General features: G+C 43.9%; 1 protein-coding gene across 4 annotated transcripts in view; it reads right to left on the bottom strand.

Annotated features, from left to right (window-relative positions):
• Positions 1 to 15,285, bottom strand: part of Smad5 (SMAD family member 5) — a 31,064-nt gene extending 15,779 nt beyond the window's left edge. For 2 of the 4 annotated variants that reach the window (XM_028772054.1, XM_028772057.1), the window contains exons 1-2: positions 15,215 to 15,285; positions 2,290 to 2,859 (exon numbers count right to left, since the gene is read on the bottom strand). In XM_028772054.1, the coding sequence (XP_028627887.1) occupies positions 2,290 to 2,692 (403 nt within the window). In that variant the 5' untranslated portion in view covers positions 2,693 to 2,859; positions 15,215 to 15,285. Of the gene's footprint in view, positions 1 to 2,289; positions 2,986 to 14,113; positions 14,132 to 15,214 lie in introns of those variants that run through there. The other 2 variants (XM_028772056.1, XM_028772055.1) reach the window with 2 other exon arrangements.
• Between the last annotated feature and the right edge of the window lie 2,038 nt (positions 15,286 to 17,323).

Here is a 17,323-nt window from a genome sequence, read left to right as displayed (position 1 = left end):
GCTGAACTAGCAAGACATTTCCAAAGTTAAAGTATCATAACCAATGCTGTGCTTCATACGGAATGAGAAGGTGGACTAAAAGAAAGACAATTCCACTGGCCACTGTCATTCCACTGACTGTGAGAAGGAACAGATACAATTCTTAGATGTATTGCTGGCAAATACTTAGCTAGAGAATTTTTCAGAAAATATTCCTCCACTAAATCTGTCTTGTTCTTTCCTTCCTCAGTTCCCTCATATGATAGATAGCTCTCCTTGGGCTTCATAAGAAACTGAAATCCACCTCACATATAGCCCAGCAGCTCTAAAGTTCATGGTTGAATGTTAACCAGTAACTCAGGTCACTGCTAGTCTTTTAGCTCCACATTCAACTACACAAGGCTTACAAGTCTTCCAGTGTGGAAGACAGAGTCTGGGGATTCATGTAATTGGATAAACCTCACCCTTCAGCATATGGCCTATGACTTGCTTCCAACAGAATTATGGGCAAAGTAACGGGGAAGTGTTTAAGAATTCAATGCCCTCTTGCAGGAAAACCCTCTTGTTACTGGCTCTGAAGAAGACAGAGCATCATCACATGCACGAATGCTATCAGAGACAGTCTGGCAGAGAAAATCTACTACTGTGAGAGAGAATGGCAGTACAAGAACAAATACACAGGTGAACTTCTGAAGACGGTCGTGCAGTAAAGCAGATGAAGCTAGTCTCCAGGCAATAACCATTAAGCATCCAATGGCCTGTACAGGAAATAAATCTTGTCACATCTGAACTCCCAAGATAAACCCAGCCCTGACCAACACCTTGATTAGAAACTCACAAAAGATGCTGCTAAGGTGACTAACGCATGACCCCAGAAAATATAAGGTAATACATGCATGTTGTGTTTTAACTACCACATGTGTGGCTATTTATTATGTAGCAACTAAGATAAGTAAGAACCCAACTTGTATCTCAGCTGCTGTGGTGAATCTATCTTGCAAAGGTCACAGGCTGGAAACTTAATTCCCACCGTGGCAATGTTGGGAGGTGGGGTCTCACAAGACGTAATGAGATTATGTCACTGTGGAGGTGGACTCCTTTTACATGAACCGGCTGCTTGGGCTGGGGTGTACCTCCACAGTAGAGAACTTGCCTAGAACACACAAGACTCTGGTTTTGATGCTGGCACCAAAGGAAAACTAAAAGTAGGTCTCTTTATACATCTCCATTTCCCTCCGTCCGCTCTGGCTCACTCAGACCCATGGCACTCCTCTGTTCTAGGGTAGAGTTCATTACAAGACCCTCACCTTATGGTCTCTTAATCCTGGACTTTCTACCTTTCAATTTCTATTGTCAATCTTTAACAAAGGCTAAAGTAACCTTTTAGTTAGTAAACCTAATTACATGCAAATTGAAGAGATACATGTTGGTTTTGTTTTTAATTCTTCTCAGTAGAGTGAATTTATCCAGTCTGTGTGGAAGTCTGCTACAAAAGCAATAAAAGGACTAAAACATCAGCTTATGTAATTAATTCACTACAAAAAAGAAAAAAATACCAACCACCATACCTAGTAAAAAGTATTATTCTAGACACTGAAGAATGAGAAATGAGTAAGAAAAGAACTCTCTGCCAACTCCCAAGAGCTGTCCTCTGATCTCTAATGGGCCATGCACACACACACACACACACACACACACACACACAAGCACAAAATAAAAATAATTTACTAAAAAAGACATGTAGAGAGGGAAAATGTAAAGACAGAAAAATCGACAATGAGTGACAACAAAGTTCCTAAATAAACAGGAGAGAAGGATCCAGTGTGAACAAGGAACGTGTGTTCAGCATGACAGAGATATGTAGGCCACACAGGAGAGGAGGATCCAGTGTGAACATGGAACGTGTGTTCAGCATGACAGAGACATGTAGGCCACACAGGAGAGAAGGATCCAGTGTGAACATGGAATGTGTGTTCAGCATGACAGAGATATGTAGGCCACACAGGAGAGGAGGATCCAGTGTGAACATGGAACATGTGTTCAGCATGACAGAGACATGTAGGCCACACAGGAGAGGAGGATGTGTTTAGCATGCAGAGACATGTAGGCCACAGGGTGTTAATAGAGTGAATAGCAATAGCAGTCAAAAGTTAAATGTTCACAAAAGCTAAACTTAAAGCTAGAATTCCTTCTCAGATGGAATCTTTAACAAAAGTTAATGCAGGATTTAGCTAATAAGCCTAGTTATATGCAAAGTGGTGAGAGACATATTGATGTTTTTGTTTTTATTCTCAGTACAGTGAAACTTACCTGGACTCTCCACTCTCTTATAGTGGTACGGATTGATACAAACTTCCTTTTGCTTAGATCCAAAAGGAAATTCACAAATATCCAATGGTTTTAGCTCATGATGGCTCTGCAAATCTGGCCAGCGCCAAACACGGCAATATATAACGTGGGGTAAGCCTTTCCTGTGAGAAACTTGCAGACGTCCATCCAAGGACCGGGGGATAGTGACACACTTGCTTGGCTGTCCTGGGCTGCTCAAGGCTTTCTCCAACTCTTCCATGGCACCCTTCTTCTTCTTCAGCTTTTTCACTAAAGCATCCACTGCCTTTTCTGCCCATTTTTCTTCCTCGTCACCTTGTTTCCAGCCCAACAATCGCTTCACGGCTGGACTAGTGAAAGAAAACAAGCTGGCCATTGACGTCATTTGATACAAATCTTCAGACACTCTCCTGTAATCAAAGTCAGTAGATACAAAAAGTGTAGATCGCAGGTGAAAAGTCACATGCAGGTCTCAAGCAGAAGGTCCAAGTGGAGGGGGGGAGTAGCATTTAACTTTACAGATGCCATATGCTTCTTCCATTAGTACAAGTCCTGGAAGAGAGGGCAGAAGGAGCCTAATTCAGTCTAAGAAGACTAGTCAGCACAAGTGAGAACATTTTATCAGAAATAAAAGTAGAGAAGCAATCAAAGTAAAACAAAAAGCACAAAGCCAGAAAACAAAAATGTCTCTAAAACTCCTATAGCCACTCAATTCCTTCTTCAGAACCAAATAGTTCAGTGGCAAAGCAGAAGTTTAAAGAGACATCTAAGATGAGCAGACTCAGAATAAGAGTTGTCATAAGACGTACCTGGGAATACTTTTATTTCTGCTCATCGTGTTAAAGCTTGTCTCTAACTATGTCAACAGCCTGGCAGCCAAAGTACATGACTTGAAACTGATAATGGACCCCCCAGACAGAGTTATTAATTTAACAGACTGGCAAGCCAAAGACGGGTAAGGTTCTGCACAGAGCCTTAACAACCTAAAACATAAAAGCATTGCTTTTGATAATGCATATTCCATGACAGGTAAGGAAGGCATTCTTGTCAGAATGACCTAAGACAGGCTCAGTCTTGTTAATGAAATAAAAAAGGGAGAGAGGTGGACAGCCTTTGAGGCTGCTTGACAAGAAGCTGACATGGGCCAAGGACAAGGAAATGGGCTTCTTGTCAGGAATATGACATGGGCCAAGGACAAGGAAGTAGGCTTCAGGCAGGAATCTGACATTAGGCTAGAACAAAGAAGTAATTTCAGGTAGGAATCTAAATCTTAGGCTACAACAAAGAAGTAATCTCAGGCAGGAATCTAAATATTAGGCTAGAACAAAGAAGTAATTTCAGACAGGAATCTAAATTTTAGGCTAGAACAAGGAAGTAGGCTTCAGACATGAAAATGACCTTGGGCTAGGACAGGGAAGTAAGCTCAGATACTTTGGTCATCCCGATAAGCCTTTAGAAACAGTGATCACAGGAGTATTCACGTAATTGGGTTTAATGCCTTGCCTTTTCTTTTGACTATTTGTGTATATTGTATTGCTTGTTCCTTGACTATTTGCATCTATTGTATTGCTAGACCCTCAACCTAGAACTGACCTTAATACATGTATGTAATCAAAATGGTATAAAAGCATAAAGGAAGAGGGAGTATAGGATAGGAGGTTTCAGAGAGGAGAAATGGGGAAAGGGGATGACATCTGTATTGTAAATAAATAAAATATCCAATAAAAAATACATTAAGAAAGATAAATACACACAAGGACTATCTTAAAATGACTCCAACAACACAGGAAATATTCCTAAGAATGAACAAATAGGATGATATGAAACTAAAAGGCTCTGAACAGAAAAGATAACAAATAGCACAGTGAAGAGACAGATTACAGAACTGGGGGAAAACTCTTCAGCAAGTACATAGCAGCTGGGATTAATACCTAGGATAATGAGCCATAAATACTCACACCGAAAAGATCATCCAATCAAAAAGTGGGCTAATGAAATAGCAGTTTTCAAAGAAGACATACAAATGTTTAAGTGTTCAACATCTTTAGCCATCAGGGAAATACAGACTAAAATTACTTAGCGATTCTATCTTACTCAGACAGTCTGTCTGAGTGGCTGTCATCAAGAAAACAGCAAATGCTGGGGAAGAAAGAACTCTTGCTCGCTGCAGACTGGTACAGCCACATGGGAATCACTACAACGGTTCCTAAAGAACTAAACATTAAACTACACTTGACGCAGCCACACAGGCTGTGTACCTAAGGGCTCTTAATATGCCAAAGAGGTGGGAGAGAGCAATTAAATATTCATAAGAACACAGACCAAACACAACTTTCATATACTGCAGCTCAGCCACTTTAGAAAATGCTTGACAGCATCCACTGATGCTGAACAATGATCCCTATGGCCCACCAATTCTAGTTCCAGGTATAAGTCTGACATAAATGAATGCTATGAACTCAAGAGAAAAGCACATGTCCAGAGAATGTAAAAGCCCCAATCATGGAAATGGAATTCATACAATAGAATATATCCAGACACAAAATATAACTGAACTTCAGATATAAAAATGAAAAAATTTACATGTCATTCTATTTTATAACATTCAAAAATGGACAAAACTGATAGAGTGCTTTAGAGACTTTAGCTGGTCCTAAGAAGATGTCCCAAAAACCTTCTGTGGAGCTTGAAATTATACCTCACTGTGGGTTACGGTAGGCAGTTACAGACAGATACCTGAGAGATCAGCATGCTTCACCACATGACATACTCAACATCCTACTTACTGTCAACTAAGTTACTCCAGTTCACCCTCTGCATGTCGGCAAGGGACCTAAGTGTCTCCCAAATCAGAAATAAAGGACATGACCATTCACAGCACAGCAAGTAGTCTAAGCACCAGCATGACTCCAGGTCTCCTTTGCCTCCACGACACATGTGACGAATGCAGCAGGGCCCAGTGGGCTTGCTCCAGGGGTCTGTCTGTGAATACCGAGGCTTTTGGATATACTACTTTCATGGTCATGTGCAAACAACATATTCTTTCCAAGAAACTCAGGAGTAATTTGACTATGAAAAGAGTAACAGAAACCTTTGGGAGAAATATAGACACACATACACACAGGCAGATTCTCTCTCTCTCTCTCTCTCTCTCTCTCTCTGTCTGTCTGTCTGTCTGTCTGTCTCACACACACACAAATACACATGCACACACAAAAGATGACAGAAAGATGTAAAATACATTTAGGATGTTTTTGGTTTAATGTCTTACTTTGTAGCTCAGACCAACCCTGAAGTCTCCATTCTCTTGCCTCAGCCCTGAGTGCTGTGATTAAAAGCATGAGCCAGCACACCTGACTCTTATACATATTTTACACATTATTTTTGAAAAATAAAAACTTAATGTTAATGCTGTTAATGCCATGTTGAAGGATGTTGTTACCTATTCTATGAGGAACATTAAATGTAATCATTTGCATTGATTCATTCACTGTTTATCTTAACAATTAATGCATGTTCATAATTTAAAATTGAGCATTTTCTTTTCACAACAAAATTCAAGAAGGGGGGAGGGAAAGGTGGCTCAGTGGTTAAGAGTACTGGCTGCTCTTCCAAAGGACCTAGGTTCAAGTCCCAGCACGTATATGGCAGCTCACAACTATAACTCTGGTTCCAGGAGACCTGATATCCTCACACAAACAAAATACCAATGCACATAAAATACAAATAAATAAATGTAAAAAGATGAACCATTGAAGGTATATACTCTAATTCTTTAAAAAAGACAAACAAACACAACTCCAAGAAGTGCTTTTACTTTAAATGAGCACTTTCCTGACCAGTTATCACTGTCACAGAGGGATCAAACAATGTGGCAGAGCTTCTGTCCATGGCTGTCATTGCTGCAGTCTGTTAGAAGGCATGGAGTAAGGATGGCACTATTGGCAACCACAGGGATACTGGTTACTCACAAAGGTTAAGTTTTTAAACTTTTTAAAAAGAACACAGCTATTTCAACAATCTCGGTAACTTTTTTTGTAAGAATGTAATTGCTGGGGCTGGAAAGATGGCTCCGTTAAAAGCAGTTACTGCTCTTGCAGAAGACCCCAATTTTGTTCCCAACACATCTAGAGGCTCACAACTGCCTGGAACTTGCTGAGCACAATGACTTGGTCTTTGTTACCAGCAAGTCTGACCATTAACATTCACCTGCTGTTGTGGAAGGAGCAAAGCTGACATCAACAGCCACCACTGCAGAGGAACTCTGAGCTGCTGCTCTGGGTGAAGCAAGGTTCTCACCTAACGGCATCAACACAACGCACAGTGCACAGTGCAGTCACTTCCCTGTGTTTTCTGAGAGCCAGGGCTGGGCAAGAGAGAGCTGGCTTTAGCAACATACCCGCAGCACGCCACTTAGGCACACCGCTGATTTCACTCATACTTAGTTATGTACCTCAGTCTAGGAGGTTTCTTCATTATCTTCTTGAGTATATGTATGAGTATATAAGTATGATGAAAGTTACATGAATCACTAAAAAAAATCCATGCCAGGAATAAACTCTGAGCATAATGCTAAATGCAAAGCTAGTCACATAAAGCTACACACACACACACCCACACCAGTTTATTTTAAAATGCCTAGGCTTCTCAACGCTGGGCAGTTCTCATCCTCCGAGGGTTAGCATACTTTTCCCTCTGGTTCTCCTGGCTCAACACCTTCTAAATCTACCTTTAACTTTGCTGCCCTGTTACCTTCTGTGAGGCCCTCGGGTCTATGCTCATCTTCCCTCTGCAGTTCTAAATTCGATCCATCTCCCCTCCCCCTCATCCCCTGCCCAAAGTCATGGCCATTCTCCTCTCTCGCCCCCTACACAAATCTAAGAATCCTGGTCCTGCCCCATCTCTCTTTGCCCAGCCACTGGCTGGCATCTTTACTGATAGATCAAAAACCAACTGGGGACAAGGTCCTTCAGTGTTTAGACACTCAGATTCCCAATTAAATCAAAGCATGAGAACCAATGCCCAACACTTATAAATGATATTTCAGTAGTTATTGACACCTTTAAAGTTGTTCGTGTCATAGTACAACTCAAATGCCAGGTTCTTCCTCTCCAGTGAATTTTCTTTAAATAATATTTTATATTAAAACACAGATCTCTATTATATTTTATATTCCTTTGAGTTCTCCAAAATATTGTTTATTACTTTAAAATAAGATTATGTCATTTGAGACCAAGAATTACAGTTCCATATGCTTACTTTCAAACTAGTTTTTACAACATTTAACACAATCTCATTATATATATTATCAGCTTTCACCCAGTCTTCCCTTATTTGAGCTCAGTCAGCAAGAAATGAAAGCTGCCTAGGAATAAAGTAAACAGGAGAGAAGGCAAGGATTGGATCAAAGAGGGAAGAGAAGCAGAGCGGCCATGGGAACACTAAGAGATTCAGGACTAACAGACGCTGTAGGTCAGATGTGGACTGACTTAGAGGGCTGAGGAGGCGTCTCAGAAACAAGACAAAACAACAAAGATGTACTCTGGCTAGTGCGCTCAAAGATGAAGTCACCTAAGTGACAAGAGCAGGCGACTGACAGCAGGGCAGACAAAGGGACAACAGGACTCCTGATGGAGAGATAGGGGCTGTGAGGACAGGAGTCAACAATGATTCCAAGGTGTCACCCTGAGTGACTGGAAGACTGGGGTCTGTCACCAGCTGACTCAGGAAGGCTGATAGGGAGCCGAAACAAAGATGAGGACTTTAGTGGTATACATATTAAATGCACATAAAAGGTTGCTAAGCTTCACAAGACTTCAATATCATAACACAGTAACACAGATTAGTAACTCAAGAATTCAGCTCTTCCCTGCCTTGACCAACACAGAACCCCCTCTCCATCCAACACTCTTTCCCAGAGAGAGACAGAGTTCACGCTCAGACTTTTAAACTCCTAGAAACAACATCTCCCCCACTCTCTGCTCAAACTTGTCTTACTACTTCAATCCAAAATAAAAGGCAAGCAAAATAATTCGTCAAATTTCCCCCAAAGCTTTCAGTCAAAGCAAACTCTCTTGACAATATTATCCCATGCAAATCAATGCTACACAATGAGCCACAACTCACCGGCACCTATGCCAAACCTTTGGAGAAAAATTATAACTGGCAGTTTTTACAGGAATAAATCTCTCAGAAACAAGCGTAAAAAATCAGATTAGCTAGACGCAGAGGTAAAGCCCTATCTCCTACATTTTTAAGGGTATTCTAAATTTGCTTCAGTTTTCTACAATCAAGTCTATTTACAAACAACTGATCCATGAACAAAAATATGCTATGGTAAAGACAGCATCTAAGGATTAAATGTACACACAAGACAAGTTTCACCAGCACATAGCCCACGAGCCATGTCCCAAGACCCAGTCTTTTCTCAGCTGGGTTCTCAGGCCCATAGGTGATTCCATGCCTGCACTGAAGGAGTGTGGGGGTGGGGGTGCCTCCTCCTGAGCCCCTGGGTTGATGGACCGTCTTGACTCACTGTTGACAGAACATCGTCAGCATAGCCCCTCCTACTCTCCTGCTTAATCATCTCTCCCGGGTTTCTGATATTGTTTGAGTTTCAACCTCAGTCTCACAGACTTGAGTTCAGACGTTCCATAAAGCACAGGTCAAGTTGAACTGCTTTTGGTTTTCCCGACAGGTAACTGTGCCGTCAAGCTAGCCTTCAACCCCTGTGTCTCAAAGAACCTGTATCATCAGGGCACAAATGGGTTGGAAATGAAAGTACATGTTTCTGTACCCGAATAATTTTCCCTACATGGTGGAAGGCCTGACTTCTATTTCAAGGGTTTCTATGCACTTCCCTTTCCCACATCCCTTCACGTGATTGAGTTTACAACTGTGAAGTGACGGGTCACTGCGGGCCACAACTTTCCTGTAGTCTTCACACTCAGAGTTACTCACCAGCATGTACATTTGGATGTCAACTGAGCTTTAACACAGCTTTTCTATGGCCCTTAAATACATAGACATTTTGCACATGCATGAACTCTCTTATGAGAGGCAACATTATGATACCATTTTTTTCCCAAAATTCTTCATCGGCATCTTGGGGTGGGAGAGCTGGCTCAGAGGTTATAGAGCTGGCTCAACACTGCTCTTGCTGAGGATTCCAACGCCAGAGTCAGGAGGGTCACAAACACCTGTGACTACTCCAGCTCCAGAAGATACAACAACCCCGTGCGCGCACACAGACACACACACACACAGGCACACACACAGACATGCACACGCAGAGATGGAGGGAGAATATTAAAAATAAAACTTAAAAAAATAGCCAGGTGTAGTGGTGCATGCCTTTAATCCCAGCACTCAAAAGGCAGAAGCAGGGTGACCTCTGAGCTTGAGCTCAGCCTGATCTACACAGTGAGTCCCACAGCCAGGGACACCCACCTCAACAACAAAACAAAACCTTCCCACAATTTAACCAGGAATCCAGGTTAGGTAGCAAGTTTGGGAATCAAGAAGTTCAGAATCAAGTTACTAGAAGCAAGTTACCTGCAAATAGACGACCAAGTTAACCTTCTAGGCTAGTCAAGATGAAGCTGTAAAAAGCTCTTACCCTTCTGGTTCTGTTGGTAACTATAGCTAGTTACCAACAATCACAAGGGATAGAACACCCATCACCACTACCTAAGAGATACTACATCCCGGTATACAATTATTTTAGAATGTATAGGCTGCATCTATGATTGCTGGCAGAAAACTCCAAACAGAAAAGCCTCTAGATTAATAAATCTACCTCTTTACAGAAACATCTGTAAAGGAAGAAAGGTCCCAGTCACATAAGCACGCATGCTGTTTTCCTAGAGAAAGGCAAAAAAAAAACCAATTCACCATTTTCCCCAATTCTGACTCCCAATTTCAAAAACATCAAGATGAGCTGGAAAGATGGCTCAGAAGTTGTTGCTTTTGCAGAGGACCCAGGTTCAACTCCCAGTACTAACATTCTCTTCTGAACAACTTGGACACCAGGCATGTACATGCAGGCAAAATACTCATACATATAAAAATTAAATTTAAAAAAAGACACGCGAAGTTCTACAAAGCTCTGAAAGCCGTCTGGATGGATGAACACGGGGTCCTGACATTTCCCAAAGTGTAATCATGTTCATTCTCTTTATGACCAGTTGTCTCTACTTTTTATCCCCCATGTCCAGATATCTGTTTCCCGGGTTTTAACCACCCTTTAAGCTGCAGTCGCTTCTTTCCGGCCTCTGATTAAGCAGAGTCTGATCTAGATGTATCACTCACCCCCACAGAGCCCACGAGACTCCCTGCCTTGCCGCCATTAGTAAACTGCTTGTACGGGCTTGCAGGCGCACGGCCAGACACAGAGCAGGCCAGTCTACTTCACAGAGCTCTCTTCTCAATCACAACACAATCTTTGGAGCAGACAGCTAGCTGGTGTCTACAGTATCCATCCCAATGTCCTGCAATGGTATTCTCCAGCACCTTGTTTGCACCTGAGAGTACAAGTGCCCCACTTAGAAGGGAAGAACAAACAAACAAACAAACAAAGCCAGTACGGCTTGCTTTTCTGTTCTGGTCATCATTTAATTTGCACTCAACTCTAAAGAGTGAAAACAGTCAATGAGTTAACTACACTCTCACCTACGAGACTAGAAGATGCAAGGAAGGGGAGTTAAGAGAGTAAGTGTCTCTGCTGTGCCTCTTCTTCCCAGGGATACACTGCAGGATAATGAGACCTCCAGTTATGAGCCTACCATCTAGGCAAAAGGCAAACTCCATTATCTCCTGAGAGCAAAGCTAAATCTGCTAAGTGGTCCCTCCTGAGGCATCCATTCTGAGAAGGCCTCGGTGTTTGTAACTGCTACTGCTTTTGTTACTTTCTGTAACAAAACAGCATATAGGCAATCAGAAGAGAAACTCCAGTTAAAATTCTCAAAAAAGATCAATATATTTACAAATGTCTATGGAATACCAAACTAGCAATTACAGTTACAATTCAAGCAAAGACAGTGGTCACAAAGGATTCAAGAACAAAATCTATTTACATAAATGCACACTAATATTAATAACTAGTGAAATAAAATTATAGGATCACATAGGAAACTGTCCTAATAAGGAATTCTCCTGCCTCCTCCATAAATTAATCTCAAAAAAATTAAAGATAGTAAACAAAGGCAGAGAGAGTAACTACTGGAAATACCTCTGTTAGAACTGAACCAAACCTCCAACCTGGCTAGAAAAAAAGGTGTTTGTGTATATATGTGGGCACATTCACCCACTTATCAAAACTATGTAAACCCAGAACTCGCTGATTAATTTTGAAAAAGCTTAATGTTCTGTAATTACATCATCCTAAGTTGTGAAACAATAAAGACTTAAAATATGTGACCTATGAGATTTGGAAATTAGACAGTGGCACACACTGTTAGTCCCAGCACTAGGGAGGCAGAGGCAGGTGGATCTCTGTGAGTTTGAAGCCAGCCTGCTCTACATAGTGAGTTCCCAAACATCCAGAACTATTTAGACCTTATCTAAAATAAATAAATAAATAAAAGATTGAGGAATTAGAGACTCCTAAGAATCTAGTTGTTAACAACTCTTCTGGAAGACTTCTAAATGTTCCACTCAGTACACATACACATCACTTTCAAGCTTTGGTTGGTGGTAAAAGTTGTATGGTAGTGGCAATAAGTAGATGGCCCCTGCCCTGAAAATTCCAAATTGCTAATGTTCTACTAAGTTCAGAAGTGGAAAAACAAGGTGTAAAAAGGCACAGGTCAACTTCCAGGGGCTTGAAGAGAAAACCCTTCATCATCTTTTTGGTGAGAGGCTCTTAAATCTGTGCACCACGGCTTCCTTAGATCCAACTTTCTCAGCTTTTCTCCAGAATGTCACCTAGTGGGATAAGAATTGTTCCTCAGGCTATGACTGTTCATCAAAGAAGGAAAAAACTTATTCAGTACCTGACCTCTTGGAGGTAGGTATGCTGGCAAACCACAGGATCTAAGGTGCCTTCAACACCTGAAGAAATACAATGTCCTTCATACAAAGCACTAGGAGGTTAAGAACACAGAACAGAAATAAAGGTAATAAATATGGAGACAGATAAGCAGAGGAATGAAGGCTTGGAATTAGCGCTGATGCGGCTCTCACTGCCCGAACCCACATGCACATGTGGTAATAACAAACACAGTTATCACAAGAGCTGTCGTGATCCACACTGCACGTCACTGGTAAATTAAAACCTACCATCAAAGAATATGCTTGTGGGAAGAATTTTATATTAAATTTCAATACATGATACTAAGAAATAAAACACTGTAATTTTACTGCCTAATCTTCAGAACATTGAAAAGAAATTTGTTCAACTGAGCTACCAATCTGTTTTCAGTAGGGAAACATGCTGCCTCTAACACAGAGGGCAAGACATCATCACATGAAATCATGATGTTTGAGTCCATCACACAAACAGGAAACAGGCTGCCCAGGTATAATTACAGTTGTAGCCTAAAGTGCCTTCAGGTTCAGCCAGAAATTAAAGCCCAGGGAGGAGGGTCAGCAGAATGTACTTGCCTCTCTACCTTGCTACAGACTGCAACCTTTAATAATACTCTCACCGTGTTATATAACCAGCAGCACACAACAATCTGATTCAGACCTCATTAGCCACAGTCGGCCACTGTTTCACACTGCAATCAATGGATAACTTTGCCAGAGGGAAAAGAAAGGCAACACATCATCCACCCAGTTCTGTGGTGCCCACCACAAAGAACCAGCTAAGCAGCTCCAACTAAACTGCACAGAACAGAGCAAACATTTGACTTTCCCCAGGCCCACTGCCTTCCTCCTTCTTTTAACTATATCGTATGATATGGATGCATGGAAGACTCAATCTGAGTGTTTGGTGAAGTAGAGTGGACAGGTTCCAGCTGCTAGAAGAGCAACCCAACCAAAACAAAATAACCAGATGTGATGGCCCTGGCTTGTAATCCTAGCATCTGGAGGCAGAGGTAGGAAGGAGTTCAAGGGCATCCTGGACTACATAGCAAGTCTGGGGCCAGCTTGGGCTACCTGAGTGCCTGTCTGGGAAGGAAGAAAAAGTCAGTTGAGAAGAGTCATCTATGACCTACAGAAAGTGACAAAATGATGAACAGCGTTTGTGACAAAGACACGGTGGAAGCTGAAGTGGTAGCAGCAGCTATCTAAAAGGACTGAGTGGGGAAGTGCAGAGGAAGGAGAGGTGCCGTGGACGTCACCACCTAACAATCACACTCAAAATGAAATATCTTTCGATCAAAGCCTCACTATGCAGCCCCCCGCCCCCGCCCCCAGGTGGCCTGGAACACATCTACCTTCCTGGTATTAAAAGGTGTGGGCTGCCATGCCTGGCTACAAAATTATTTTTCCTCTAAGCATAATATGTATAAACTTTATATAGGTTATATTTTGATAGACTGTTTTAGAGGGGAAAAACGTTACCAAGAAGGGTAAAAGGAATAACTTGATTTGTTACTACTGACTACTAACTCTTTCTTTACGAAATCTGAGACATAACCTCTGCTAGAGCAGTTGAGTGTGAACCGGTCCTGCTGCACGCAGAAACTGTTTCCATACGACAGGCAGTATGGGCTGGCATCTAGCAGAAACACTGAACTACCCTCAGCGTTTCTAAACCTACAGGGTTTTCAACTTTAACGGTAACCCCCCATACACTAAGAAAATCCAAGCACTCTTTGTTTAAAAAAGAAAAACACAGCCAGACTTGGTGATGGCTCACCCCTGTGATCCCAGCACTTGAAAGCTGAGGCAGGAGGATTGGCCGGAGTTCAAGGACTGCATAGCAAGACCCCGTCAGGAAGAAAACCACATGTACCCTTCTGTAAAAGCAACCAACAAACGCCATTGATCACCCAGTGTCTGTTGCTAGGTAGGAATACACTTAATAGTGCTAGGCAACAGGCATGATGTGACAAACTCCACCAGACTTCAAAACTTTTTCCACAGAAAGATAAACAAGATATACTTAGCACCACACCCGTTTAAAGGCAAAAGCAGCCAGGAATACGCCCCCCCACCCCCCTCCAGCTGCTCAGGAAACATTGTCTTTTACCATCAAGATAAAGATCTAGACTACAGTGTTCGGCCATTCCTGACTTCCAGGTTGGCCGAGACTCCTTTCGCCGGTGCCATCGCAACCGGAGTCCGGACACACACTTCGGATCGCTGGCACACCTCCAAATACCTCGACCATCCTCGCCAGCTCCTTCTCCAACCTTAAAGCCCTGGCCACTGAGCATGCTCGGACCTAAGACGACCGCCACAGGGGAGTTCTCAGAGCTGGGGCTCCCAGCTCGGCGCAGCCAGAAGCGCAGAGGAGAGAGGGCAGGGGGAGGAAATGGAGTATGAACTTGGGCACGCATGCCCAAGGGAACCACCGGGTCCGGGTGTGAGACAAAAGCTGCTTCGGTTCCTCACACAAAGTTGAGCGCAGCGCGAGAGGCTCTGCGACGTCCCCAGAGTGACGGGCGGGCGGCCGCAGGGGCGGGTCGCCGCCGGCCGGAGTGTAATTCCCACCGATAAGCGCGGATCCTTATCTCGCAGACACAAAGCGGCGGGGCGCGCGCTCGGCCTAGGCCGCCTGCGCGGCTCCGCGGGCCGGGGCGTCGGTGGCGCGCCGCGGTGGCAGCGGCCTCGTCCGCGCCGGCCTCGTCGGCCGAGCGGGGCCTCCTCAGCACCCGGGCCTCCCGCGCCGCGCGGCGTCCCGTCCCGTCCGGTCCCGAGCCGGGACCCGCTAGGCCCCCGGCAGCACGCAGGCCGCTTTAGCCACGCGTGTCCCTTCGCTGGGCCTCGAGCGCCCGCCCCGGGGCCCCTCACTCACCTCCCCGCCGCCCGGGCGCGCTCTCCTCACGCCGTCGCCGCGCTGTGCACGCGCCGCAACTTTATTAGCAGCTCGGCCGCGGGACAAGCGCTCGGCGCCCGCTCGCCGGGGACCCGGATGATGAGGGGGAGGGGGGCGGCGGAGGGCCGCCGGCGCATGCGCGTCGGGAGTGGCCGAGGCCTGGCTCCTGCGGTCCGCGGCGGGCCTGCGAGTGGCACTCGGGCTAGCCAAGCCAACCCGCCTTAATGCAAAACGATCATCCTCACTGGACAGCTGGAGACCTTTCCAGCCGATATAAAGCGTCACAAAGTATCTCCAGCTACAACTTTGCCGTTTTCACTGACTTGTAATAAAAACCCTAACAGACACAGACCTCTTGCTGTGCAGCAGATACCATACAACTTACTAGATGCAGCCATAACATTGCGCCCAAAGGGGGGAAAAAACAGGTGGAGACAGTGCTGAACCCGGAGCTGAGGACGAATGTCCATTTCTCAGGACACAATCCCAGCTGTTCACGGGACACCGCCCCACATCTGGAAGCAGGGAGTGCCTTGGGCGCTCAGGCTTCAGCAAGTGAAGTTACACACCGTCCACAGGGTAGCTCTGTACTAATCCAGCTGTCTGGCTTCTCCCTCCCTCCAAAGGGTCAGCATTCCCAGAAATATGGTATTTGTACTAGGGTACTGGATTTGGACAGCAAGGAAAAGCTTGTGTTTATTTTTAAAAGTCTTCAAAACTGATTGCTCCGTTTTCTCTTTAAATAAATTAGAACTATTTTTAACCTTTCCCAGTCAATCCCATCTAATACCAGTTCTGTATACCCTAATTCTGACAGTTTCTCGTCACTTTTATTGCCACCTCCCCGGTCTGAGTTGGGGTCACCTCACTTGATACACAAATGGGGCAGTTTTCATGTTGTTCCAAACTCCAACGGCTTGTTTCTGTTTGGAAGAGATTAAATAAATGCCGTGAAGAAGCATTTATGGAAGCGGCCATGTTGGATGGTGGTAGGAGAGAATTTGGTCAGAGCTGGGGAACTAGACAGCATGGACTCCTACCAAGGGAAGGCAACAGCTGTAGACCATAGCCAACCATCCGCAGGAAGAAATGTGGGAATGTCTGCCCATTATTGGCAGATCTTCTGGCTTTTCGAGGAAGGTTGGAAATTAATCTGTTTTATACAAAAAGGAAATCACACATTTATCTGATGAGCTGCCTCTTTGTTTCTTTCCTGGGTTCCCTGACCTGCCCTTCTCTTTTTAGACATTGAGAAGACTCACCCTGGTACAAGCCAAACAAAACAAACCCATGGTCCCAATATAGCCTGCAGGCCATCAGTTAGCAATCTCAGGTCCCCGTCTTAAACTTCTTAACTACATCATAAACTTTGTGAACGGGGACTCTGTGTATGCTGACTCTGCCATGCTTACTGATTTGTTGCTGTTAATTCTTTGCTGTTACCGGCCCTTGAAAGGCATGGATTCTGGAGCCTGGCACGGATTTACAACTCCCCGAAGTACTTATAACCCTACCGAAAGAATGCCCTTTTTTCAGAGCTGATGGTTGCAGAAGACTTTGTTTAATATTGGGTGTATCAGCGCCATTCCTCACTTCGAAAAACTAGTAAAAAATCACTTCACAAACAAATTGTGTGCATATGTGTAAGGACACTTTCTGAGTACTGGGGTCCTGTCCAGAATTGTGGGTGTAACCCTAAAAGCAGCCGTTTCATTTCCTCAACTATCTATCTGCATACTGAGCAAATCAACTGGAGACTCCAGGCTCTGGGTGACTTTGTACATTCAGGCCAGGCCTTCAGTTACAAGAGATAACACAGAAAGGAAGAATGGAGGCTTCAGCAGGCAGTAGAGCTCTTCCAGGGAACGAGAAGTAACCTACACTTCACAGGATGTAGAAATCAGAGGGCTCACTAACTATACAGTTGTCAAGATGACTCTCAGGCTTGCCAGAGGCATAAGGAAGTCTTGCTTAGGAAAACCAACTGAATCTAAGAACAAGCGCGGCACACTATGATCTGAACAGATGATACATGCAATGGGACAGCAAGATTTGAGGTTGAGTTGTCACCTGATCAAGCAGATCCTC

The sequence above is a fragment of the Grammomys surdaster genome, unplaced genomic scaffold, assembly GCF_004785775.1.
Source record: "Grammomys surdaster isolate TR1022 unplaced genomic scaffold, NIH_TR_1.0 211, whole genome shotgun sequence".
Lineage (NCBI taxonomy): Eukaryota > Metazoa > Chordata > Mammalia > Rodentia > Muridae > Grammomys > Grammomys surdaster.
Note: the sequence above shows the minus strand (reverse complement) of the source record. Positions and strands in the feature narration are given on the sequence as shown.